Here is a 25,725-nt window from a genome sequence, read left to right on the forward strand (position 1 = left end):
CCTAGCTAGGTTTCGCATAAGAAGAAATCACAGTCACGGTATTTTTTTTCATGCAGTAGTCATGTGTATTGGACACACACTTCAATATTAATTTGCTATTTTTGGAAAACAGGTGCCACAGGAAAGATTTTGCTGCAAAAAAAAAAAAAAAAAAAAAACCAAAACAAAATAAAAAAGCAGATGGATCTGCTAGAAAAGTATTCTCAGTCCACAATACAGAATAACATTGCAAAAATCCCTGTTTGTTTTCTTCCAGGTTGCTGTGGCAGGTTCGCCAAGAAGCGAGCACAGCAAACGGCCGGAGCGGGTGCTGGGACAGGTTTTCTTTTCTTCCTCTCCTCGACGAGGCAGGTACCAAAAATTCCCCTGGACTATTTAAAAAACAAAAAACAAAACCAAAAACAAAAGCCAAACCCCAGCACTGTTGCGCACCATCTGCTGCCGCTCCCCAGCCCTTTACTGTGCCCCCCCAGCCCCGGGCAGATGGTGCCCGTCCCCTCCGGGCCCCGCAGGCCGCCCGCAGCGGGAGCCGCCCGCGGTGGAAGATGGAGGCGGCGGCGGGGCGGGGAAGGGCAGGGCAGGGCAGGGAGCGCCGCGCGGCCCCGCCGCGGAGCGGGGCGGGCGGCAGCGGCTCGAGGAGGTGGGGTTTGGGAACCTCCTCCGGCGGCTGCCGCTCGCCATGACCCCGGGGGGAAGGAGGAGGAGGAGGAGGAAGGGGGGGATCGGCTCCGTGAATGAATGGGCGGCCGCGGCGGCGGCTCCCCTGCTCAATGGCTGCTAGGCTGATACGCACCAGCCCCGCAGCCGGTGCCTCCCTCGCCCTGCCGTGTTTTGTCTCAGGCTCGCCCCGCTCGGGGCTCCCCAGACATGTTCAACCAGCAGCAGTTCCAGCAGCAGCTGCTGCAGCTCCAGCACCTCCTCCAGCAGCAGCAGCAGCACCACCACCCCCCGGCGCAGCAGGGAGGCCGGTAAGCGCAGCTACGCGAGGCCGGGGATCGCGGGCCTGGCCCCGGGGGACCCGCTCTCCTCCGCCTCCCTCCATCCCTCCTCGCCCCGCGGAGGCCGGAGCTGGCGCGGCGCCCGCCCTTCCCCGGCGGGGAAGGCGACAAAGGGAGGCGGGGGCCGCCGGGCCTGGCGGGGGGGAGGCGGCCGGGAGGGAAGCGGGATCACGGCGGAGCCGAGCGGCGCCGGAGGCCGCGAGGGGCGGGGGGGGCCCGGCGGGTTGGGGCAGCAGGGCCCGGGCGGCGGGGGCGGCGCTGTGGTGGCGGCCGCGGCCCGGCTCGGCCGCGGGGCTGCGCGGTGGCGGGCGGTGAAGCGCGGCCGCGTCTCCGCTCCGCGCGCGTGTGGGAGGCGCGCGGCGGCCGCTGCGCGCGTCGCGCTCTGTGAGGGCGCGGGGCCGGCGCGGGGCAGGGCAGGGCAGGGCGCCGACAGCGGGGCGCCCCGAAGCCGAGCGTCTTCCCCGGGGGCGAGCGCGAGGGCTCGGCGGCAGGCGGGCCGCTGCGGGCGGGGGGGAGCTCGGGGGCAAACGCCTCCTCCCGCTCGGCTGCGTGGACGCCTCTCCCTGAGCCTTGTTAAAGAGAGGCACGGGCTGGGTTATGTTGCAGTGATTGAACTTCCTGTCAGATACATATATATTTTCTTCTGCTGCTGTGTCTCCCACCGAGAATGAGGTTACTGGATGCTGTTGAGGCAACTTATTTCTGCAGCGAGAGCTCTCTTGGTTGAGGATGTGACGGCGGGTTGTGAGGAGGAGGGGGCCCTGGAGCTGTTTGTTTGTTTGGGTAAAAAAAAAAGACATCTGTAAGACATAAAAGGGCAAATAAGCACTGTTTTCTAAAATATAGAAGAGAGAAAACATCTGTTCTTGTCTAAGAACAGTTCTTATCTAAGAACAGTTGTCCAGGATGAGCAGAGATACGTAAAACTGATAGAAAATCCCTGAAATGATGTGTTTCTTTACAGTTACTGCTCTCTCGAAAGCCTTATGCTCTGGAAATTCAAAGCAATGGGGTGTGGATTTAAGAAGAAAGTTGATTCCTTATTTAATAGCGATAATAATTATTTATTTGTATACAGAATAGGGTTTTGAGATAAAAGTGGGAATCTTTCTGGTCTGCTGGAAATAGAAATCTGTCTTAAATCTTTCCTCCGTTTTTATCTGCCCTATACTATATGCAAAGTTGCCCTTATACCGAAAATGTTAGTATGGGGTCAACTAAGAGAGAGCACGGCTGCATCATATACTTTAAAAGTATGTTTTTTCCAGGAATAAACTGCTTAGCTCTGGGATGGGAATAATCCAGAGCAGCAAACATGAAGTTTAGCTGCTATAAATACCATTAAGAGTTGTTTTTTTGTTGCTTTGTTTTTTTTTTTTGTTTTCATCAGCATGGGTATTTCGATCCACGTTTGTACCTTTTCACAGCCCTGACAGATTTAGCAGTGTCAGCAGTAGTTTTTAGAGGTAGGCCTGACCTTGTAATCGCCTGAAGAAATGCCTGCCAGTTTCTTCGAGCTTTTCTCTTGTCTGCTCCACCCTCTTTAGGACCGGAGAGTCCCTTTCAGCTCATTTCTTCCTCCTTATGTTTTAAATATGAGGGCCTTGCTTTATTTTACTCTTCTGTACTTGCAGTTAGGGGGCACCATTTACAACTGTGACCCGTCTGGCTCTGCATGGGAGGTGTAAATTTTGGAAAATGTGCTTTAGGCTATTGAGAAAACTCTCCGTTTTTTAGAACTTTTTTTGTTTATTTGTTAAATGTAGTTGCTGATCTAGATCACTAGTTTCCAGTGATGAGCTGCTGCATAATTCTGGAGTTCTGCAGTCAGCTCCTGAGCTTTTTTTATGCTGCTTGACAGGTTTTATGTGGGCTTGGTGCTGAGGAGTTCTCTCTGACCTCAAATTCCTTGATAGACAATCTGTCAGCTTTGGAAATTCCAGGAGAGTGGAAGAAAGAGGATACAGTGTTGGTGTACAGTATCTTTTAATGCATGTATATGAGCATTTCAGCTGTTCTTTGCTCCTCTGTTTTATACTTGTTTGGTGCCTGAAATTGAAGGGCAGTTTTTATTGGATTGGTATGATTAATACCTTCTTTTCCAGGGGTTTACCACCACCACAACAGCAACAGATGCTGAGCTTACGGGCAACGAATCAACCATCACTACTCAATGCCAATCCTATGCTTCAGCGGGCCTTACTCATGCAACAGATGCAAGGTACTGTCGTTATGGGAGACGCTTACTTATTGCAGCTATTTAATCACCCTTCATGCACTGAAACCACAGTACGGCTATTTCTTGCTGAAGCATTGCAGTCCCTATATTTGGCAGTTCTGTTTGTCTCCCTTTTTCCTCTTCAAATTTGTCAATAGTCTGTATCATAGAGGTTCTTCAGCTGTTGAAAATCCCATGTGCCCAAATGTTCACAATTGGAAACAGAAATAGAAGTTATCAGTTTAGATATTAAATATTTGTTTTGGAAAAGCCTTCCCTTTTAGAAGTAGTGATAGAGTATTTTTCACTGAATATATTTAGATAAAACACTTAGACAAATAAACAATAAAAATCTCAGGTGGGAGGGTTAAATAATTTCTTTTGTTGTCTGTTACATATACACTATTGTTCTTTGCAGAAAGAGACATTGGTCTTTGTCTAAGCCCAGTGAAGTACAAACAAACAAAGTGTATCATGGTGAAAAATGGTTTGGGTTTCAGTTGTCTTGTGAAATTTTGATTGCCTCAAATGACTACCAGTTTGTATTGTGGATAATGTCACTGTTCTTCCATCATTATGTTTTCACAGCAAGTAAAATTTTACTGGCTTTGATATATTTTTCAAAACAAATTTATGAAGCTGCCATAATAGTATGCTAACATAAAGGCATTAAGAATGAAGCTATGTGTTTTTTTTAATTATATTTTATCCCCATAGCTCTTTTCAATAGAAAAAAATCAGTACCTGGGATAGTTTTAAATTGCCTAGGTTAGATTAATGACTAGAATTTTTTTTGTCTTGCTTGTGAATCATGCCCAGATGTGAACACAATAGATTTATTCTGCATGTTGTTAACTTGCCTTTTGTTCTCTCTTGCCCGTTTAATGAGGGGGCTCTCTAGTGACTCCAGTGGCTTTCTACAGATTTCTCTCGGGTTGTAGGGAAACTGGCAGTGATTAAAGGACAAGCTACATTCTGAAGACTGACATGTATATTTGTGTCAGGAAAAAGTTTGAATCCACTTTAGTCAGTCATATTCCTTTTGGATACCTTTGATGTTAGCGTAAGCTGACCTTTTCTCTAAAGGAAAATCTTTTGTTGAGAAGTTGTATAGGAACAGTGTGCCAAGGACCTGAGGCAAAGGTATATTAATGACCGCTCTACCACACTCTCATTTAGTGTTGTTTCTTTTTCTTTTCACCTTTACTTGCTACACTGGATTGTGACTTGTCTTTCAATAATCTACATCAGCTAGTCATGAATAACATGTCATGTAGTCACAGTGTTCACTGCAGCCCTTCTTAGGGATCTGAATTTTTTGTTCACTCGGGTTTGAGTTACATGTAAGAATATCTGATGCCGTAGTATTTCTGTACCTAAGAAACAGCAACATAAATAATTCAGTGACTTCAGCAGTGGGAATAGGAAAAAATAAATAATCTTGAATTGAAATGGATGTACAGTTCTTCAAAGGTACTAAACTAGGAGCAGGAGATAATTTATTGCTAAATACATATTTTAATACAGTTACATGTTTTTACAATAAGAGATTACTTATGATAAGTAATAAGAGATTGGATTGTTTTTAAAGACAAGCATGGGGGAGTACTTCCTATTGTGTTGCAGCCTTTAAGCAGTACAGCTTGGGTTTTCACATTTTGGGTGCTGGTCTCTAAACTTCTCTGGCCTGATTTTAACAGCTGCTAACAGACAGAGTTTGCACTAATTTGAGAGAAATAAAAAATAGGGGTATAAATTCCATTCCTTCACCCCTGAAATGGGGATGGCCAGGACTGCCTTCATAAAAAATTGTTGCGACTTAGTTAATAGTCTGTGGATGCTGAAGAGAACTGTTCAGAAAGCAGACCATTATAATTGGAAATGGCAGCGTCTCAAGTGTCTGAGTTGAGGCTGACATGTTGAGCTTGCATGATAACCAGGTGGCAGAGAGGACTGTGAAACCTCGTGTTTGAAAAGTCCAGTGTTGTTTTAAATGAAATGTTGTTGCTGGCCTGTGTTAAATAGTGTCCACGTTATGGCTTGAGCTGCCAGCTGCACAAATGTGGGATGACTTTTTCCTTTTTGCAGAGAATTTCTGTAAAATGAGACCTTGTTTTGTTGCGAACACAAGCACTAGTGTGCTCTCATTAAATAATTGCTTTAATGATCTTAGTCTGCAGTGACAATCATGAATAATAGCCCAATGCATAGTAATAGTTACTATGACATGAGATTGCTGGACGGGGGCAAAAAGGGTAAAGCATAGAGTGCTCATAAGTGCCAGGAAAAGCACAGTGTCTTGTGTGGAGGAGCTCTGCCCCTCTTTCCCTGCTGCTCATACGGGTGGGAGATTTTCTCTCTTCTTTGCACACTGCAGGGTAGTGATGTACCATGTGTTTGCATTTGTAGGAAACTTGCGTGGATTTAACATGACAGCCCCGGCACTGCAGCAGTTTTTCCCTCAGGCTACAAGACATTCCCTCCTGGGGCCACCACCTGTTGGGGTCTCATTAAAGCCGACACGGCTGGGCTTCCCCAGCCTTCCTTTCCAACGGCAGAACCGGATTTTTCGCAAGGTGGGGTTGTGATTTCCAACTGTTCGGGAGCTTTGTGTTCCTCTTGTGCTTGCAGTAATTGACCGTATTGTAGATGAGAATAAAAGAGAAAGGAGAAAGCTTTATAATGAAAGCTACTTTAGCACCATGCTGCTGACATAGTCCTTCCCTAAGGTTCTTGTGGTCCATATTTACATTTATGATGCAAAGGTTTCTTGTCCGTTCCTGCCCTGGACTGAGAATTCCTCATAGCAGAACTGTTTAGACCTAAAATAAAAAGAACCTTTAGAAGTACCTGCTTCAAAATAATTACAGTAGAAGAAATCCTGGCTGAGTGCTTTGCTCTTTACTTCAGAGGCTAGAGTTCTGCCCCTTAGCCTTCCAGAGCAGCACCCACAAAGCCTCATTCTGCCTGGGAACTGACCTACCTGATGATGAATGCCTATTATAAGAGGTTGGGATTTATCACTCCAGGCTGCTGTTCTCAAATGACTTGCTACCATGGACAAGTCACTGTGCCTCTTTCGGCTGTTTTACCTTTTTTAAGATCAGGATCATACCTGTTCATGCGGATGTCGTGAAACTTAATTGCTGAATGCTTATAATATTTTTGAGGAAGCCTGACTGAACAATGCTGTACAGTAGCAGAATTTTTGGAGTATCAAAACTGCAGCTTGTTTTTTCCCCTTTTGACCTGCCTCTTTCCCCTTCCACTGTTAAGACCTCTTTTGTTCTAGATTGATTCTTCAGTTGGTTGACCATCACTCCTCTCCTTTTAGATTAACTTTTGCATGTCCAATCCCATTCTGTCTAAAAGATGTGCTGAATAAAGTAGCCTTCAGTCTTGGACTGTCTTTTCTCCAGAGGCAAAAGGAGAAGTTTTTATTTGGGACTCTTCTTCCTCCCAGCCCAAGCATGTCTTGCCAGGGTCTCTCTGAAGTGACCCTGCTCTCTATAGCAGCAGGGTCTCCTACAGCTGCTATTTAAAACACCAAACAAATTAAAGGGATGTATGTGGCCTGGAATTCAAGGGTGTTGCTTTGTTCAGCTATGCAAACTTGCTTGAAGCAAGAAAGTCCAATGTAAACCATCTATGTCCCCCTCTTCCCTCCTTCACCCTGTGCTGGAATATCCCACTGTAAGACTGTGGCGCTTTAGGCAATAGGTTGAGTTTGAGGAAGGACAGAGAGCTGGTTGTGAGACACTCTGCCCATTGCAGGATTTCCAGAGGGTCCCTGATAGGAAGCGGGAGCTAGATCCAGGTTCTTCGTCTCAGACGCAAGGTGATGAGAAAATGGAAATCCCAGAGGAAGTGCAAGCAGGGTCAGAGCAGAACAACTCCTCACCATCCGCAGGTAAGAGGGAGCCTGTAGTGAGATAAATGCTTTTAAACATGATAAAGAAATTTCCCTTGGCTATTCTTGCAGACTAGAGATGGCTTTAGTCTCACTTAGCTACCTTTCTCTATAATTGTAAATATCTAAACTGCCTGTGGGAGTCCTCTACTGTGTGCTTCATGTATCCTCTTTACCTGTTTTTTTTTTTTTTTTAATAAACCAGCTCCATAACCAGCTCCATAAACCAGCTCTTTCATGTAAGCCTCTCAGAAGTCACTTTGACAGTGAGTTCCTTTTAAAATGGGGAGAGAAAAGAAAACTCTTGAAATTAGAGCTTCCACGTTTCCTTACCCGTGCTGAACTCCACATGTCATGGAGTCGAACATAAATGAAGCAGAACCAGTTGCAGTCAACATGCTAAGGAAAAGATGAGTTGAAAGAGTACTCGTATTCCTATTGTCAGAATGGAAACTATTGGCACTAAGTCTCTTTGCAGTATCGGATACAATATAGACATGGGAATGTGATCTCTGACTGGAGAGTGCACAATCTAAAAATGCAGGCAAATGGTGAAGTTGTGACCAGTGAACTACTTGTTCATGTGTATTGGGGAGAACTACTGGATTAGTGTCAGATTGATATCCTCCCTTGGAGTATATATTAAAGTTCCTATGGTCTGTGTTCTTGTTACCTAGGTATAGGACTAAGGCCACTTAGTAGACAAACACAGATTTCTTCCTGGGCCACGCCTCTTACAGAGACATCTGCAATAGAACTCCATCTCTTAGGTCGTTATTAATTTCTTGAATTATCTAACCCTGTCACTGTCATTCTCAAAATCAGAATAATCAAATGTATAATATTATTTGCTCTTAACATACTTTTATGGGCATTGGCCATTCAGTTAGGGAGCATGCTTAAGGTGGCATGGTCTGCTTTGCTAAGGAGATCTCCTTCTGTATTCCTGCAGAGCCAAGAACTCCAACAGAATCTGTGTTGAACGTTGAGCCTGCAGCAAAGAGACTGAAGAGGTATTTATTGAATGCAGTATTGAATAGTCACTAGCTTTAGAATCGTCTAATTTTATTTTCCAGGAATTTGGGCAGTACTGTACTGACCTGATGTCTGACATTTAAAAGGCATTTCAGATGTTCCTGGACAACTCAGAAAATCTTACAATGTTTGATGAAATTTAGGGGGTTGCAAGGATCCCTTCTGACGGTGACCCAACAAGGAAAATGAAAAATAAGAGATGCATCTTGTAAGCACATAACATAATGGAGCCTGGTCATGTATTCTCCTGCCTGGGTTCTTGTGAGAAGCAGAGAAGTTCTGTTCTGTTTTTTTATTTCTCTAATTTTCCTGCCCGAATGCTAAAAGGGAAGTGAGCAGGCAGGTATCAGCAGAGAGGAAAAGCTTTGGAATATGCAGGTTAAGGTGGGTATGGCAGAGGGCAGTGTATTTTGAGGGATGAGAAGGGGAAGGGAATTAATACTCCTTAGTACTCAAGCCTCTGTCCATGAGTGTTGGGTTCGGTATCCCTCCTGAAAAGATTGTACCGCCAGTGCCCCTGTATTTTGGGTATAAATAAACAAAGGCACTCCTGTTATCTGCAAGGGAGGCACAGCACGCAGGCATGCCGGCCACGGCAGGCCCATCTTGGCACTCCCTGCTTCTCTGACTGGTAGGCGAAGGGACGGTCAAGGCTGTATTGCCATCTAGCGGGAAGGGCCCGTCACAGAGCTCTGCGTGCCATCTGTGCGGTGCCGCACCTCTCCCAGAACTGTCGCTGTTATGCTTGTGCAGCGGGAGAGGAGGAGGGAGGGAATGAAGATTTCTGGAGGCATTGATCCGAGAACTCTCCAGCATATGTTAATGACTATGAGTCAGGACTCCTGGGTCCTCTAATCTTCCCTGTTAACAATTCACTGTGCGATTTCAGACAAGTTTCTTCACCTCTTTCTCATCTGTAGATTAGAGATTAATGGCTAGTTTTGGGGAGAATATTCCAGGGTTACCTTGATGTTCAGGTATTACCTTGATCATGTAAAACATTAAAAATGATAAGTATTACGTGATCAGGGTCTATTGTGAATTAGGGATTCTATGAATTAGCAAGAAAGTGAATATATTCAATTAAAGCTAAGTCAAATGCATCTGAGCATTTGCTTTGTTAATCTGTTTGCCAAAGCTAATTTAATTTTAATTACATTAATATTTAGTAGGGTATTAATCAAAGTCCTATTATATACATTGAAAGAAGAATCACGTCTGAGGAATGACAGTTCTCACTGCAGCAAGCCTGCTACGAGGAGAATCCTTTCCTAAGCAGCAGTTAGGGACTGCCAGATTTGCTGTATGTATTATAGCTGGTATTTAATTAGAATAGATCATTCCTTAGCTCTTTATGAAGCGTTCAGTTTACTTACTGTGATGGATCTCTGAAAAAGATAGTTTACTGTTCTCATATTGCCCTTCATAGACGAGAATAGGTCTTCCCCATGCACATCACATATTTTTCTGTCTTGCTTCATCCTGTCATTTCACTTTGGCCAGGAATACCAGCCTCCGTCTTCATTTCAGGTTTTTCCCACTCCTGCCTTTTCTCCTATGTGCCATCTGTATGGCTGGAACAATATCCTCATTCCAGGGCAGAATGCACTCATCATCTTCAAATCCACCTTGAACACCCACTTCTTCTAGCATGGCCTGACAAGTATCCATATAATACCATTTCCTCCTTAGCTCCTGCTTGTGACGGCTTTTGCTCCCCTAGATCTGAGTTTTAGACTGCAAACCCTTGCCCTGGAGTGCTGTCACCATCTGTGTGTGGTACGGTGTTGAGCCTGCTGGCAGCACTTGACAAATAATGTTAATGCCAGCCACTCTTGTTTTCTTCATGTTTGCACTGCCCAAACCCTGCTGCATATTTATAGCTGTGTAACCCAGTTACATTATCACTTATCAGTCTGATAAATTATGAGGTGCGCGTGTGTTTCGATCACTGGATTCAGTACCTGCACAGTCTGCACAGTTCTTGCCTATGCAGAATGCGCTGCTCCCTGTTAGCAGAATGTGACTAACTGGTGGGATATAGGGCTGGTCTGAGAGAAGACATTCAAGCTGTGGTGAAGTGTTAGTCTCAATGGAGAAACTGGAGATGGAGAAAGATACTGTAAAGCAGATTTTGTGCCTTCCGCAGGGCAAACATTTATTCTTACCAGTCCCCTCAGGATCTTTTTTCTTCTTAGATCAGATCAGCAGTAACAAAGAAAACAAAGCAAACTCATTTAATATACATTTTGTGCAACCAGACTTCCTGCAGAAGCAAAACTGTGGGGACTCTGGAATGAAACATGACTGATACGAATACAGCAGCCAGTTATGATGAAATCCCTGTAAGACATAACTGAGAACCTGTTTGGTTCTGACAGATCTCTGTTTGTTCCTTTCTTCCAGCTATCCTTCATGCACGGAGCAGCCTGGAGTAATGTCCAGGTACTGCAGTTTCCCTGCAGGTCACCAAGACAGGAATGAGCTCTCAGAGGTCTTACTCAGAATATTTCCTGTATGAGGTTGTTATTCCCCTTCATCTCTCACACAGGAGAGGGCAGTGATCCAAAAAATGAGTTCTAACCACCTTGGCCAGATTATTTGGCTGCTGTTTCTGAATCTGTTCTAGAATGCCCACTCCGCATTAGTTTTGTTTATTTACTTATTTCTGCCAAATCCCTGCCTGAAATACCATTTCCAATAGTTTACTGATTTGGGGGGGTTTAGTGGAGAGTGTGGTGGCTTAGACCCCAGCCTGCGTATTGGTGTGTCTTTGAACCTCTTGGTCTGTGCTGTGGCAAATGAGGTTATTCTCTTGATATCCTTGAAGTGTGACAGAAGAGTCTACGTTGGAGGATGCAGCAGGCAGCAAGGAAGCAGGAGAGTCGAGCACACAAGTCCAAGCTGATGGTGAGTTGTTGGGCACCATGGCAATAATGTTTGTGTTTTTAGGGCACTTCTTTCTGAAACTGCACTTAACACTCAGCATCTGTAGGTCCCATGAGGCTCTTCAGAAATGTCCTCCTCCAACCATACAGGATGGAGGAAGGAGGAGAAAATCTAGGACATGTATCCAAACTTAGTGCCCTAAAAGCTGTTGTTGTAGCCTGCCAAATGCAAGTGATGGGAAGAGTTTCCCTCTTTGATAAGGATTATTTGGAAAAAGGCTTATAGGCTGGGCTTATGGCCAAACAGCACTGTGAGCAACAATCCCTTCATTCACCTGCTGCTTTATTTTTTTTCTGTTGTTGTTTTGTTTTAAGGCAGCTAAAAGGATTCTCTGTTTCTAGGTGCAGACTGTGTGAAGGAGTGCACAGCTGAAGACCTCTCTAAAGAGAGGAAATTCTCTGAGGAACCAAAGGTCCCCGAGGTGGGTAGGCACCACTCCATGCAGACTGGTAGGAACAGAACGTACAACGTCCCCCTCCATTGCAGAGATCCCTGTTGACACTGCGAATCAGATAGCACCCACATCTGGAGCTGTCTCCTGCTGTAAGCTGTTGTCCATGGCGATAGGGCATAGTGTGTCTGCTATTAATGCACAGCTTGCTCTGACTTGCTGCTTTTGTACCTTTGTTAGCCTGTACCCTACCTGCCTCTGTCTGTTTGTTGAAACTGGTGTTGGCTGAGACTTAAGTACTCATCTGGAAAGACAGAAAGTTGAAGCAAAAGAGCCACTGAAAAATATATGTATTAAGGGCCGTTAGCTAAATACATCTTCTCTGTCACTGAAGAGCAAACATAAAAAAAATTCAGGTGATGGTAAAGATGTAGCTGCTATGGGACTTGCCATCACAGCAGGCATGAACACACAGTGAGACTCCGTGCTTCTGAAAGGCATTTGGGAAGAATGAGACAGGTGAAGTCGATAACCTGAGAGCCTTTTATATCAAATACCTTTCCCATGCAATAGACATTACCCTGGGTCCTTAAATTGTGTAAATTATGAAAACAGACAAAGATTTAACCCTTTTTCTGAATCAGACTTGATAGTCTTCCATAATTGGATATATTTGTGGCTTAGTGATGTGTTCCTTCAAATCTGTCATCCTGCCCTTGTTTGATCAGTTCCATCTTCCATTGGGTGTGGAACTGAATTGCCTTTAGTTCCGCAATGGAGAAGCGTGAGCTGATAATGTCTCTTACCAAGATACTGTTGCTACAGTCTCCAGAGACAGGATAATACAGTGTCTGCAGAGGCTATAGCAACAACTGCCTGTACTAACAAGCCTGGTACTAATGACATGGGCATTGCTGATCTAGCAGTGCTAGGAGAAGGAGTGTATATGAGAGTCCTTTTGATCAGCCTCCTGTTCATTCAAGCATAAGTGCATTTTCTTAAGGGCTAGGGAGCATAGGTTGCATTTAAAAAGCAGGTATAATCTTTAGTTTTTCCTACAGAGGGACTGGACTCAGTCTTGACTTCTTCTTTTGGCAGGTGTTGAGTTCTGGAGGTTCACTGAAAGTGACTATCCAGCAGAGCAGTGAGAGCAGAGCTATCAGTACAACAGCTCTGAAACCAGGGCACTGGACCTGCGAGGTGGGCACAGCTGAGCCTAGCCCTGAATCAGTCCTTAAATTCTACTGTTACATCTGCAAGACTGACTGCTGCAGTCAGCAGGTATAAATCAGCAGGTCTGATGGGGACGGGATGGACAAGGGAAGGAATTGGACGGCCAGCTGCCATGGGGAAGAGATGTAGCAGGAGACTTCTTAGCAAGGGCTCATGCTTAAGGAAGAAGGAGCGTAAAAAAAGCTGACGAGCAGGCAAATAAAAACCTGTTCTAAGGAGCTGGCAAGCAACGTGCTAGAGAACCAGTGTGGGTGGATCCACAGGCAGCCATGCTCTTAAGCTTTATACCATTTCATTGTTATACATCAGTCAAGAGAATGGAAAGCATAGCTCATACCTGTTATTTTCTGTATTTTGAATTCATCTAAATGACTCTCTCCTAACTTACCTCTCAGAATTTCCAGTCCCACATGGCTGGCATTCAGCACCAGCAGCGACTTGGGGAGATTCAGCACATGAGCAATGTTTGTTTTGTCTCACTACTGCCCATGGTGAAGGAGCGGAAGATGCTGGCAGAGAAAGATGGGTAGGTGTCAGTGTTTTCCAAAATCTGAACGTGGACCTACCAAAATCTGAACGTGGACCTACATAGGTTGCAAAATTCCTCACTGGACCAGTGTTACAGGTGGTAAAGTGCAAAATCCCTCTGGTTTCTTGGGCTTGAATCTCTTTCAGGCAGATTTCTTACTGCTGAAGCACAGCAGTGTTGACTTTGACCTGCTGTGTAGTTTTTCATACAGTAGGTCAGCTTGGAGATTTGTTTTAACTGGTGCCTTACTGTCAACATGAGTTACACCAACCCATATGAGGGGCAGGGAAGGGGAGAAGATAAATACCAGTCTGTGAAGATAGGTATGTTTGGGAGAATAATGCTGAGAACAGATTGCAGGCTGCAGTGTTCCTTGGAGAACGTAAAAAGGTGCGACTTAGATAAATCTTTTCTCACTTCAGAGAGACCCAGCAGCGATGGTGTAACACTTGTCAGATACACTTCACAGGGGATCTAATCAAACATCGCAGGACCCAAGAACACAAGGTAACAAACATAGCATGGATTTCTTCTTTGCCCTGACCTTTCATGGAGATTGAGTGGAAGTGTCTAGCATCTCCTGCTCGACAAGCAGCAAGGGAAAGATGACTAGAGAGGAGAGATACGCAGAAAGTTCTGCCTGTGATATCCTCACTGCCTGAGGGCACTGCCGTGTTACCCACTGCCTCTGAACACTGGCGTTGGTTAAACCTCCAGGTGTCGTACTAAATTACTATGGCCTGAAGCACCTCTGGGTTGTGGTTTTATTTTGTTTTTTCTGAATAAATATGGTCTGTCATCTCGTATGCACAGATACTTACCTAATCAATTATAATTGAATAGAGGAGTATTTGGTGTGCAGCCTGTAAATACTCAAACTAAAATTTGGGCAGGACACTGTAGTTACTGGCTCCTAGCGGACAACTGCGAGGACACCTTTTATAAACCACATTTGTTTTTCTCTGCACATACATTCTCCATTTCTTTGGCAGATATGAGCTAGGAATCCCTTTCTGCTGTAAAGACAACTCATTTTTGTGGTCTCCCTGTTTTAGGAAGGGCTGTGACTTTGTTTCAGTGAAGATTTATCTGCATTTCTCCCAAAGTGGTGCCTCTTGTGACTTACTGGATCTTCTCATCCCTCTTTCCTCAGTTGGCCAAACGCTCACTCCGTCCTTTTTGCACTGTCTGCAGCCGCCACTTCAAGACCCCTCGCAAGTTTGTGGAGCATATGAAGTCCCCTGAGCACAAACAGAAAGCCAAAGAGGTAATACGACCTGAGGAGAGAGCTGTGCAGCATTGGAGGCAGCTATGCTGCAGAGCATGTTAACTTTCAGCTTCCCTGACTATTGCACAGATGATGAGAAAGGCATGCAGTTCTTCCAGCCCTGCTTTTCTTCTCATCTTTGTCTGGACTTCCATTATCAGAACTTAAAGAAAGGAAGAAAAAAAGGGCAAGGTTTGGATACGTCTAGAAGCAAGATAGCTTTGTCCCTCTCTTGCAGTTTCATCTAGTCATCAAATGCAGTTCGTTCAGTGTCTGGTGTCTTTCTTGGTCAGGTGGAGTGTGCAAAGTTGGTCTGATCTTTCTTTTCTGTACCTGACAGGTGAGGCTGGGAGAGAAGGAGCTGGGCAGCCCAGAGGATTCAGAGGAGTTGATCACAGTGGATGCTGTTGGCTGTTTTGAAGATGATGAAGAGGAGGAGGAGGAGGAAGAGGGAGCTGGTGAGGAGGAAGACCTTGACGTAGTGCTGATAGAGAATGAGGATTCTGCTGCCAAGCAGGTATGCCATGACAAAGGAAAAAGTCTGATCTGAGAATCTGCTGTGGGCTCTTATGACTGAGTTGGTCCTGGCTGGCTTAGCTCAGGATTTCAAGTGTCCAGTCAACTCTGCATCCTGCAGCAGGAGGATGAGGACTCTGGGGTTCTTCCAGAGCACAGGACAGTGCAAAAGAGAATCATACACTACTCGTGGGATGGAGGAGGGTTTTTCCATTATGCTGTGCAGTTTCTACTGGTGTTTTCAAACATTACCTTGCTGCTGAAGAGCACCTTGTTTTTTCGAGAGGATGGATTTCTGACAGAGATGTTGTCATAGTCTCTTGGAGTAGCCCAGCAGCAGCTTAGTCCCATAGCATACATATGTGTGGAGGTTTATCTTGACAAGTATAGTTTTTCCAGTAGAGAGCAGTTATCAAGAGGAGGTACATGGCTAAGGTGCTTCATGGTTGGAGTGCTGGGGGCATTTTTAACCCTTGTAATGGAGTGGTCTCCTGACATTGAATTTTTTTTATTTGGCCCTAACCAGATGCTGTGCAACTCCTTCTCTGGTACATGAATCCTCTGTTTTGCTCCCAGGCTTACCAGTAAAAAAAACCTGAAGGCTCAGGAAGGGAATCGGTATAGGTGCACTAGGCACTAACGTTCTTTTGCTTTCCAGACTGGGCTGAAAGAAGTGACTCTGGAGGATTATGAAGGAAGTGAGAAGTACTGTCCAGACACAGCCTATGGTAAGCAAGCACAGTTAAGCACTAAGGCCCACAGAGCCTTCTCTGGTCATGGACCAAAGCTATGAGAGAGAATGGTATCTACCTACTGCTGTAATGAGTTCCTGAGCCGTACTGCTCCAGCATCTGCATCAGACTGATGCAGGTCGCTGCTGCCTGGAGAAGGGGCCAAACATTGCTCTCTTACTCAGTGATAAACATAAGGATATGATTGATGTTTGTCAGCTACCTTTTGCCTTTTAGGAAGAAAGAGTGAGAGCCAGTTATTTTAGCAAGGTAGGGAACAGAACAAGTAGGGCAGGAGAAGTACTGAAGAAAGTAGGTAGCAAATAAAGGATGCTCGGGAAAGAGGATGGAGCCTGAGAGCATGTTGATCAGAACATTTTCCAGCAGAAATGCAGCATGTATAGAGATACTGAGCAGTACTGACAGTATCGAGCTCTCTGCCAGAGCCCAAACTGTGCATGTTTGCTCTGCTTCAGAACCCCCACGCTCTACCTAGTGGCTGTTCAGACACGTTTCTGGACTGGTGGGCAGTGTTGCCTCCAGATGGCTGTCTCCAGGCCCCACCATGTAAGCAGCTCTGACTTCAAATCTCTAATGGCCACTCATGTTGTGAGGGGGGCAGCTCTGCAGAGGCTGTTTGGTGCCCAAGGAGAGCTCTGTTTACACCAGTTTTCCACATCGCTGTAACCTTCCACTACCATGTGGCAGATGGAATAATGATTCATGCTGTGAATGTTCTCTGCGTGTTCCTCTTGCGCGCCTGCTGTCTTCTGCTTGGTTTGATCCCATTACATTAGATCACATGTTCTCTGTAGTTTTCCATTGTATTCTTTTTTCTTTTTCTTTTCTTTTTTTCTGTTTCTTTTTTTTCTTAATGCTCTATGTAGTTCCTTTGCTCTGGTAGCCAGATTTCTCTCTGGATATCAACCACACAGCCATTCCGTGATAAGATGAGATATTCAGCAAGTCATCTTGCAAACCGCTGATTAACAGAAGCACAACTTTCCATTTTTATTCCCCCCACCTTTAATTTCCCTTTTAACATGCTTTCATTATTTTGAGTTCCATTCAATGTGATCTGTGATTTCCCTTCCCCTCCCGTTTCGCAGGCCTGGATTTTCTGGTCCCCGTCGCAGGTTACCTCTGCAGGCTGTGTCACAAATTCTACCATAGCGACTCTGCTGCCCGGCTCGCACACTGCAAGTCCCTGATGCATTTTGAGAACTTTCAGGTTAGACCCTTTGGCGATTGCATGGCCTGGCATTTGTTACCCCTGTGCGTGTCTCTTCAGTGACTCCTCCCCGTTAGCTGTCTTGTCTTCAGTTCATTTCCATCATCCTTGATGTCCATCATGCCACAGCTTTCCCTGATGTGCTCTGTGCTTGTCTCCATCACCCCTGTAGATTGAAAAACAGTACAATCCTGCTTCCTGGCTACTGCTACTGTCATCTTGTTGCCCATTTCTAGCTGGAAATCTTTCTCAGAGTGTCTGCTCTGTTTGCTGAACCTGTGGAGTCTCTCATTCAAGTCTAGGCATCTTTTCTGTTAGATAGATTACAGGTGGGTCAAAATGGGGAAAGAGCTAGACAGAAAGAGGCTGTTCAAGAAAGCTGGTCCAGACACATCTTTTTCATGTGATGCTACAGTGACTGCAGGAACAGCTCCTTTAACCAGAATTGCAGGTGTGATTCATCCATTAAGGGGCCAGGTAATATCAGATATACATCTTAAAAATCTGAAAATTAGCATTACAGCACTTTTCAGATGATGGAAACTACAAGCAAAGTGCTGGTGAGAGTCCATTTGGGCCCCAAGGTTCAGCCTGCAGTAGGAAATCAGTCAGTCTGCTACCTTTCCTAGAAACTCCTTAGCACAAAGCTTGGCCAACTGATGCTGTTCCTTTGCTTTACTGGCTCCACCTGAAGAAGCAGTAATGCCCCTATCGCTGCCTTGCTGATTTCCTATCTAGGAACTTTCCCTACTGGGCTAGCCTGGAATCTGCCTCTATCATTCTGTCCTTGTTGACTTGCAGTGGGTGAGGGCTGCATTAGTGCCTCGTGGTGGGTACGCAGAACTTGTACTGTCTCTGCTCTCTCCCTTTGGTGACCACTGCCTGGGCCCTGCCTGTGTAGGAGAGTGGTATTCCCTGACCATGGTAAGGAGGGAGGTTCCCACTGTCACCTTGTCTTCCGCCTGCACCCAAAACCTGCCCCAGCAAAAGCTGTTGTGCTTCCCTGCCACAGATACATTCAGTCTTTGTTATATCATAGTGTTTTTCTGCTAGTCTTCAGGCAGGTTAACTGTTCCCAATCTGCTGTTGCTTCCTACAGCAAAGGCTGGGGTAGGGAGTGCTGCAGAAACCAGCACTTAAAGCTGTGGATTTGGAATGGCAAGTAGCTGGAGAAGACTACAGCTGTTCCTTCGGGGTTGCTTATCCTCTCCCACTCCTGCTAGTCACTTCTGGAACGAAACTTTCCTGCCCTATTTTAGATCAGCTTGGCGTGAAACTGCAGCAGCAATGCGTATGCCTCCCTTCTGGCCCATTTAGAGCTGAAATCAGGCACCCTTCAAATGGATGTTGTAGTGACCTGGAAGGACAAGAGTCCAACCCTAAATATCTCCAGACAGATAACTATTAATCTTGGCTGCCTGGAGGCCTTGGGGTTGTCATAGTCTGAGTTAAATCCCTTCCAGCTTCTGAGGTTAAAAGACATTTTTTTCATTAGATTAGCTCAGCAGAGGGTTTTGAAACAGAGAATTGCCTGCTGGTGAGGCATCACTCTGAAAACAAACCAGCATGCTTGCGCCTAGCCAAGGCTGGGTTCAGAGTTATGACTCAACTGGTCTAGCTCCAGTGTGTAATGGTATCCAGCCTCTTACTCTACCCTAAGCACTAGGGAACAGAAACTGTGTGTTATTTTCCTCCCCCTTCTGAAACCAACCTATAGCAGTTCTGGGAAAACTTTTAAAAGTGAAACTGATTGAATGTTGCAAACAAATAGTAGCCATGGCCCTGACCATACTTTTATTACACATCCTACTTCTGGGTAGTTAGAAGTGAGGAATATAATACCCTGCCCATGAAAAGCAGCCTATTACTTGAGGACAGGGAAAGAAAAGCCTGCAGTGATAAACTGAATTAACATGTAAAGCTGGCTGTCTGAAGCACCTTAATTCCACATTGCAGACTGCAGTAACACTGCTTGGACTGTGGTGAAAACCAGTACACTCAAAATAGTTTCCTTAATTTGTTGGGTCTAATGCTAGTGCCAATTCAAGGGACCTCCCAGAAAGCCGAAAGTGAGTTGATGGTGAAGGGAACTGCTGTGGAAGAGAAAAAGCCTTGTTTCATTCCCTTAGTTCAAAATCTGTCTGGGACTTGAACACCAGCTTCTTCCTGCATGTCAGATACTATACAGAGCTAGTGCTTTTCTGAAATCCAGTCCAGAGCGAGTGGCCATGTTTATCTCTTTACAGACCTCTGCTGGTTCACCATGGTAGCTAGTGTAAAGGAGTCATTTTATTGATAATATGCTTAACTGCATTCTACAGAAAATCTCAGTACTTTGTAGCAAGAAGATATTCTTGATATCTTAGTATTCCCGTCAACAGCTTCACTGAAGGGCGCTCTGATCCTGGTGCATAGGGCAGTGTGACTTGCACAGATTATATCAGCAGAATGAAAAATCTTAAGCTTTCGACTTAAATCTTGCTGTGGTGGTTAAACATTAAATCACTCCTCTCTAGCTAAGGACATCCCATAGCCTCATGTGTCCAGGGTACGTGTCCACAGCTGAATCCTGGCAGTAACTGGAGCAAGAGCTCTCATTTTTACTGTTGCATCTACAAAGTCCCTGATTGAGATGAACAGTTGTCAAAACATGATTTTGTCTCAGGAGCCACATGTCATGCACTTGCTCAGCATTACATAGTGCAAGAGGGAGTTAAATTTTTAATATCATCACTTTTCCTCACAGGAGTTAACCCTTCTCTGCTTGAAAGGCTCAGCAGCCAGGCCAGGAGAGCTGCCGAGACAGTATGCACCCGTGCAGATCCTAGCTGTCACTCACTGCTCTTTGTACAGGTTTTCCTGGACCAGCTGCTACTTGCTGCAGTGACAGTAACTGGGCTGGGCTCATCTCTCACAGTGGTTTATTTATGTTTGCAGAGATACAAGGCAGCAAGGCATCGTGCCACAGCTGCCTACTCCGAGGCTCCTTTGCATTCCCAGGGCTCCAGCTCCCAATTGCTGGGTGATCAAAAACAGCCTCCTACTACAGCTGTCAATACCAGCAAGAAGATGAATGCTGATCATGGGATAGGCAATGAAGGTACAGAGCTGTCGGCAGTACAAGCAGCAGCTTCACGGTCTCCAGAGGGTAAGGATGAGCTGGCCAGCTCTGTAGCAGAGGACAAAAGCCTAGCCAGTGAGACTGACGACACGTGTGGAGTCATGGTCGTAGAAGAAGGAAATCTACAGGAGGAGAACAAGTCCACTACCGCTAGCGCCGATTGCTTGCTCCTTGAAGAGAGCAGCACCGTGGGGGAGTTGTTGGGACACACTGGGTGTAAGGAGGAAGAAGGCAATGGAGCCAGGCAAAGCGAAGGCACAGACGACTGCCAGGAGCCAGGGAGCGGAGGGGATTTAGACCGGAATGAGGCAGCAAACACAGGCCAGGAGGAAGTGGCTGAGCCTTCCTCCCTCGCCAAAGGTGAGGCAGCCAGTCTTACCTCTGCTGGGTGCAGGCGCTCTACTAGGCGCAAACCCAGATAGAATGGCCTTAAAGGGAGAGCCCTTTACACATGATATTTGCTGGAAATGTTTATTTTCGGAGTCTTTTAATAGAGCGAAAACCTTCAACTTTACTGCTGTTTTTATTTTAAGAATAAAATAAGCCTGGCTTTAGCGTGTCTAATACAGGATGGTGTTGATTATTACTTGTACAGTTGGGATACAGTAGTTCCGTGGAAAGACTGAGGCTTGGGTTGTTGAACCTGAAAGAAGGTGGTGATCTGATTTTCATAGATACAAGGTTCAGGAATTGGATGGATGTAGTCTGATTTTTCCCTAAGAATCCTCTGTAGTTCCTCTCTGCTTCCTTTCGGAGCAGAAGGGTAGTTCACCTTTTGTAGATTGTATGTCCAGTTTTGCTCCTCAGACCAGTTCTCTTTCAAGGATGCACACTCCTGGACCAGGACTGCGTCCTGAGCTAGGCAAGGATGTGTATCTTGGTCATCTGTTAACAGTACAAGACTTAAGACAGTCTGTTTTCATATCGGAGACTTTAGGAACAAATTTTGTTTCAAACTTTTTAATAAAACAGACTTTTTTATAAATAACTTCCTTAACTTCCCCAAACTGTACAAAAGTAGAACAATGTAATAAGACTCACTTCACCATGTTGGCCCCAGGCCATCCTGACAAGTTCACAATGTTTCAGACCACAAAGCTCATGCATACTCCTGTCAAAATGTACAGGGAGGACACTGTTCACGGCCCATGGCAGGCAGGCCCCATCTCCTTTCTCTATACAGCTGTCGTGGTGGTGGGAGCTAACCAGTCTGCTATGCCTCTAACGCCTGAGATCTTAACGGCAGCTTAAGGAGGTAGGCAACTGCCAATTATGACAGTCAAAAACATCACACTGGTGGCTTCTCTCATCTGCTTGGAAGCGGACAGAAAAGCCTGGTCTAAGACATCTGCCAATATTTCTTACATCACAACTAATGTGAATATTGCAGAACATAGAGGTGAATGGCAGGACACAACCACAGGAAGGGACAATAACGGGCAGGAGGTACTCTTCTATTCAAGTTTTACGTTAAACCGGCAACCAGGAAATGTCCCCTTAGTGATACTAACTGCCAGTGTGTGGCCAGTCAGCTAGATAGCAGGCTCTGATCCCTGCTCATCATCTTCCATGTTCTGCTGCTCGCTTTGCTGCTGCTGCTGGAACTCCAGGCGGGTCTGGCGGTTGGACTCCAGCAGTTCTTTCAAGCAGGCGTGTAGATAATCGTTTTTCTCCTCCAGGTGATCCAAGCAGGAGTTGATCTGGTCTAGCATGGAGTTTATTGCTGCATATTCTAAAAGGAAGGGAAATGAGAGACTGAACAATGTAAGTACTATTACTGCAGTCAGTTAAGGCAGCAAGAGCTCTTGCAAAACATGCCTACAGCATTTTGGCCACGGCTTACCTGCCACAGGTTGGGGGAAGTAAAATGCAACTGAATCCTGCCTGTATTGTGTTCACTGATCAAATGAGACCAATTGGAAAGTGAGACTGGTAACAAGATCTAAGGCAAATAACCTGCGCACAGTGAAACGCGTTCCGGGCACATCCGACAGCCTTTGATCTCTTGCACAAATAGCTGATCCCAGGCTGACGGCTAGTGTGCAGGGAGCCGCACTGCAACAGAACTAAATAAATCCCAAGGACAAGTTAGCCTTTTTAGCAGCTTTAGGGATCATCTTTCCTGATGAGGATGCAAGCATTTTGGCAGCATATGAGAGAGTTTACATTCTGTAAATTACTTGTTTAAGGCTTCCAGGCTGAGATGTGTCTCAAAAGGGCCTGGTTTGGATCGGACGGCCAAAACAGGAGAGCCATTACTGTGGCAGAAGCTGGGATGAGACCTAAAGATGCCAAGTAGCCACACCAGTTTCCAAAGTGAAGTAACTGTGGAACACCAAGTCCAACCACAGCATTTTCATACACCATTAAGACTCTGGGTATTTCAGGTTAAAACCAGAAGAAATTCCTTCAAAATGATCCTGTTAGATTTATGCAACCTAATAGACAAATCCAATATTGAAACTGAAGTTGGTTCCCTAGTTACAGTTTCTTATTTAAAGCGCTTGTTTCAAGTACAGAATTGTTAGCCTCAGTACAATGGCATTTCACAGCAATGTGTATTAGTAGTGTCTGTGTTAGCTGTGTTGTGATAAAACACTTGCTTTCGGATTGCTCCAAGCAATATTCATGCAATCTTAGAGAAAAACAAAAAGCCACACTGGAAAACCAGACAAGATAAACCTCTGCTGACAAGTTACTTAGGAACTGGAAATCTGGCATGAGCTGAAACCCCAGGGGTTACAGGAGACCTTGGGCAGAACTAGTCCCATATTCCCTTCTGAAGATGCCCAGGCTGAGCAAGTGCGGCAGGCAGGCATCAAGCTGTGCGATCGCAGGCTGAGATCTGTGGGGACTGTGGGCTGCAGGAGAGGAAGAGGAGCCTGTGTGAGTGGGACAAGCCCACACCTCACCCGCTCGGGCTGGCTGTTCTCCACGGCCTCCTCTGAGCAGCTGGGAGAGCATTAGAGCCAAGCGTAATGTGCACACAGCGCCTGGCTGGAACGGTGCTCTGAGCTAACGGAGAACATGGAGAAAATGAGGAGGAGGAGGAACTGCTCTGGGCACCGAGGGGTGAGGGCTGAGCCATCCCGAAAGCCCCTGAGCTCATGAGCCCAGCTTTGCCCCTGCTGGCTGCTGAGCCCTGATGCCCTTGTGGACAAAGTGCCCAGAGCCCCCTGCACCCACCAGACCTTTATGAATAAAGTCAATTACTTTTAAGTTATCATTTTCTAACTGGTGTCACACCAAGCCCGTACACACAGACTTTAGAATCTGTCTCAAGAGAACAGACATTGAGGTAAGTAAGGGGACCCAGCAGGATTTTACTGGGCATGATTTGCCTGTGGTGACTATCACTAGTCTGTGCAGTTGTGCTGCTTCCAAAGAGGGAACCGACCCTGGGAACACATCAAGAAGGAGAGCGGAGGTGAGTGGTAGAGCTGGATGCTCTTTGAGAGAAGTTATTTCCACAGTTTACAGTATTCACAGTTTATTTTTAAGAAAAACTGTGAATACTTAAGTATTAGTCATTTGCATTACTAATAGCTGAGGATGAATTTCATTGTAAGAGAATTGTCCTCCTTTTCTTTTGCTACTTTGATGGAGCCATTCAGAGCAGTGCTGCAGCCTTTAATTGCTTGGAGAAGTGCGTATGTGGCACTTAAGCATGTTTATAAGAGAAAATTTTGGCCTTGCAGGTATATGCAGAGGCGGTATTATGAGCAAGAGCAGAGCTGATGTCCTTCCATTTAAAAATGAATCTCACAAACATACTTTCCAAAAAAGTGGCAGTCATCAATATTTTGTAAATCCTGCTTCACAGTATATGATACCAGAATGTCCAGGAGTTACAGCTCTCCTTTCTTTAATACAGAATTTGCTCTATGTGTGATGCAGCACATTCCAGTTAAATTGTGAGAAGATCTCAAGCAGATAGGATGACTACTTCTGACAAGAAAATAACATTATTCATCAACTTGGTCAAGGAGTCTGTAATCACAGCAGAAGCCTAATTGTTTTGGAGCCCAATGCTCAAGAAAAGGCTATAAAAATTGTGCAGCTTTGGGAAGTGGAGAATTTTTAACAATTTTAAAATAAGATATAAAAACAGTTAATTTGATTGCCTTCTGCTAGCTGCAAGCTTGATGTATTTTTGAGGACACTTAACCACCTCTCGCAACAAAGATGTTCACCAGGAGCGTGGCAATCACATTTTTTACTTCTCTGCATTCTTATGGTAACAGTTGCCATGAAATAAGGTTTCCTGTTGGAGATCAAAGAAGTGACCCTGAGTTTTCCCTCAACTAAACCAGGAAATATCTACAGATCATTACAAATAGATAGTGTGCACAAAACCTCAGCTAATTACAAACAGAACAGCCTAATGTGGGGACGATGTAAATCAGATTTAGTGACTTTCTCCATCACATCCGCCGCATCTCTTAGCTCTTCAAAAAGTTTGAAGCACAAATCCCCGTCGGATGATGCGGTGCCGTAACTGCTCCCGGGGTACCACAGCAAAAGAAATGCTCCTTCTGTCCCTGTGGGATGATCACCCAGAAAAATGAGGTTCACCTCGTTCAGGTTCGGGTCAGGTCTGTGCTTGCTGGAAACGCAGTGGTCTTTTGAGAAAGGGAAAGCAAAGCTCCCCTCTCCCCCACTTTCAAGAAGAGAGCAGCTATGTGCTTACTCTTCATAACATTTCTGCTGTGAAGAATGACCCGTACATACCCATTTGAGCTCCGCTATTTTCTCATTTCCTCCAACTGTTTTTTGTCTAACTGGGCAGGCCAGTATCAAAAATGTTCATACTAGGCATTGCAGAAATGGCTGAAAGTGGAATTTGCCAAGCTGACTGCACTAAACGCAGTTTTTCCACCCACGACTGCTTCATCCAGATCCGCCCATGTGATCTCTCCTGCGGGTTCAAAATCTGAACATCCTTTTTCCTTGGCCATCGTGGCTTGTTTGCTAACAAAAGCACTGAATAATCTTCTTTTCACAGAGAAAAAAAAAACACAAAGCAACATGCCAAGAGGTGCCATGCCGCACCGGGGGGAAGGAAGCATCTCCTCCGCCTTCGCGCGTGTGACTGCCGAGGTGAGCAGGCGAGTCCCAGGGAGCGCTAGGCCAGGCTTCAAAAAACTAAGAAACAGCTCACTGACAAGCGCTAATCCCTGAGGCGGTGACCTGCAGCAACCTAGAGGAAGGCGCAGCCTGTGATCAGTGCAAACAAGGCGCGGCGGAGACGGGCGCGCGGCGGGGACGCGGCCTCCCCGGGCGCAAAGCCAGGCGCGGCGGCCCGGCCGGACACCGCGGCCCTCACGCACCTTCCTCCCCGAAGCTGTCCCCGTCGTCGTCGTCGTCCCGCCCGGCGGCGCCCGCCGCCACGTGCGGCTCCCCGTTAGGCCCCGACATGGCGCTGCGACGCCGCGACGGCGCGATGGAACGCTCGCGGGCCGCGTTGGAACGCGTTGGGACGCCCGGACCGCGCGTGGGGAGGCGTTGGAATGTCCCGGCGCCGCGTTGGAACGCCGGGGGCGGGGCGCCCGCTGAGCGCGGCGGGGCGCCGGAGCGCTGGCCAATGGGAGAGCTC

The 25,725-nt window shown here is 46.0% G+C and overlaps 2 protein-coding genes across 5 annotated transcripts; one reads left to right on the forward strand and one right to left on the reverse strand.

Annotated features, from left to right (window-relative positions):
• The first annotated feature begins 585 nt into the window (after positions 1-585).
• Positions 586-20,695, forward strand: CIZ1 (CDKN1A interacting zinc finger protein 1). 4 transcript variants are annotated; one of them, XM_064523717.1, is made up of 16 exons: positions 1,735-1,781; positions 2,860-2,966; positions 3,104-3,219; positions 5,626-5,792; positions 6,991-7,126; positions 8,079-8,139; positions 10,992-11,071; positions 11,452-11,531; positions 12,600-12,782; positions 13,130-13,260; positions 13,686-13,770; positions 14,417-14,530; positions 14,871-15,047; positions 15,705-15,774; positions 16,887-17,008; positions 19,946-20,695. In XM_064523717.1, exons 3-16 carry the CDS (start codon positions 3,132-3,134, stop codon positions 20,549-20,551), a joined length of 2,100 nt encoding a protein of 699 aa, XP_064379787.1. In that variant the 5' UTR covers positions 1,735-1,781; positions 2,860-2,966; positions 3,104-3,131; the 3' UTR covers positions 20,552-20,695. The 4 variants fall into 4 exon arrangements, with proteins under 4 accessions (XP_025966554.2, XP_025966555.2, XP_064379787.1 ...); XM_026110769.2 differs by lacking the exons at positions 1,735-1,781; positions 2,860-2,966 and adding an exon at positions 586-968; XM_026110770.2 differs by lacking the exons at positions 1,735-1,781; positions 2,860-2,966 and adding an exon at positions 586-968 and having other exon boundaries at positions 20,009-20,695.
• BBLN (bublin coiled coil protein) lies at positions 20,634-25,705 on the reverse strand. Its single transcript, XM_026110776.2, has 2 exons — positions 25,460-25,705; positions 20,634-21,861 (listed from the first exon to the last, which is right to left on the reverse strand). Exons 1-2 carry the CDS (start codon positions 25,545-25,547, stop codon positions 21,662-21,664), a joined length of 288 nt encoding a protein of 95 aa, XP_025966561.1. The 5' UTR covers positions 25,548-25,705; the 3' UTR covers positions 20,634-21,661.
• Between the last annotated feature and the right edge of the window lie 20 nt (positions 25,706-25,725).

The sequence above is a fragment of the Dromaius novaehollandiae genome, chromosome 20 (genome assembly GCF_036370855.1).
Source record: "Dromaius novaehollandiae isolate bDroNov1 chromosome 20, bDroNov1.hap1, whole genome shotgun sequence".
NCBI lineage: Eukaryota > Metazoa > Chordata > Aves > Casuariiformes > Dromaiidae > Dromaius > Dromaius novaehollandiae.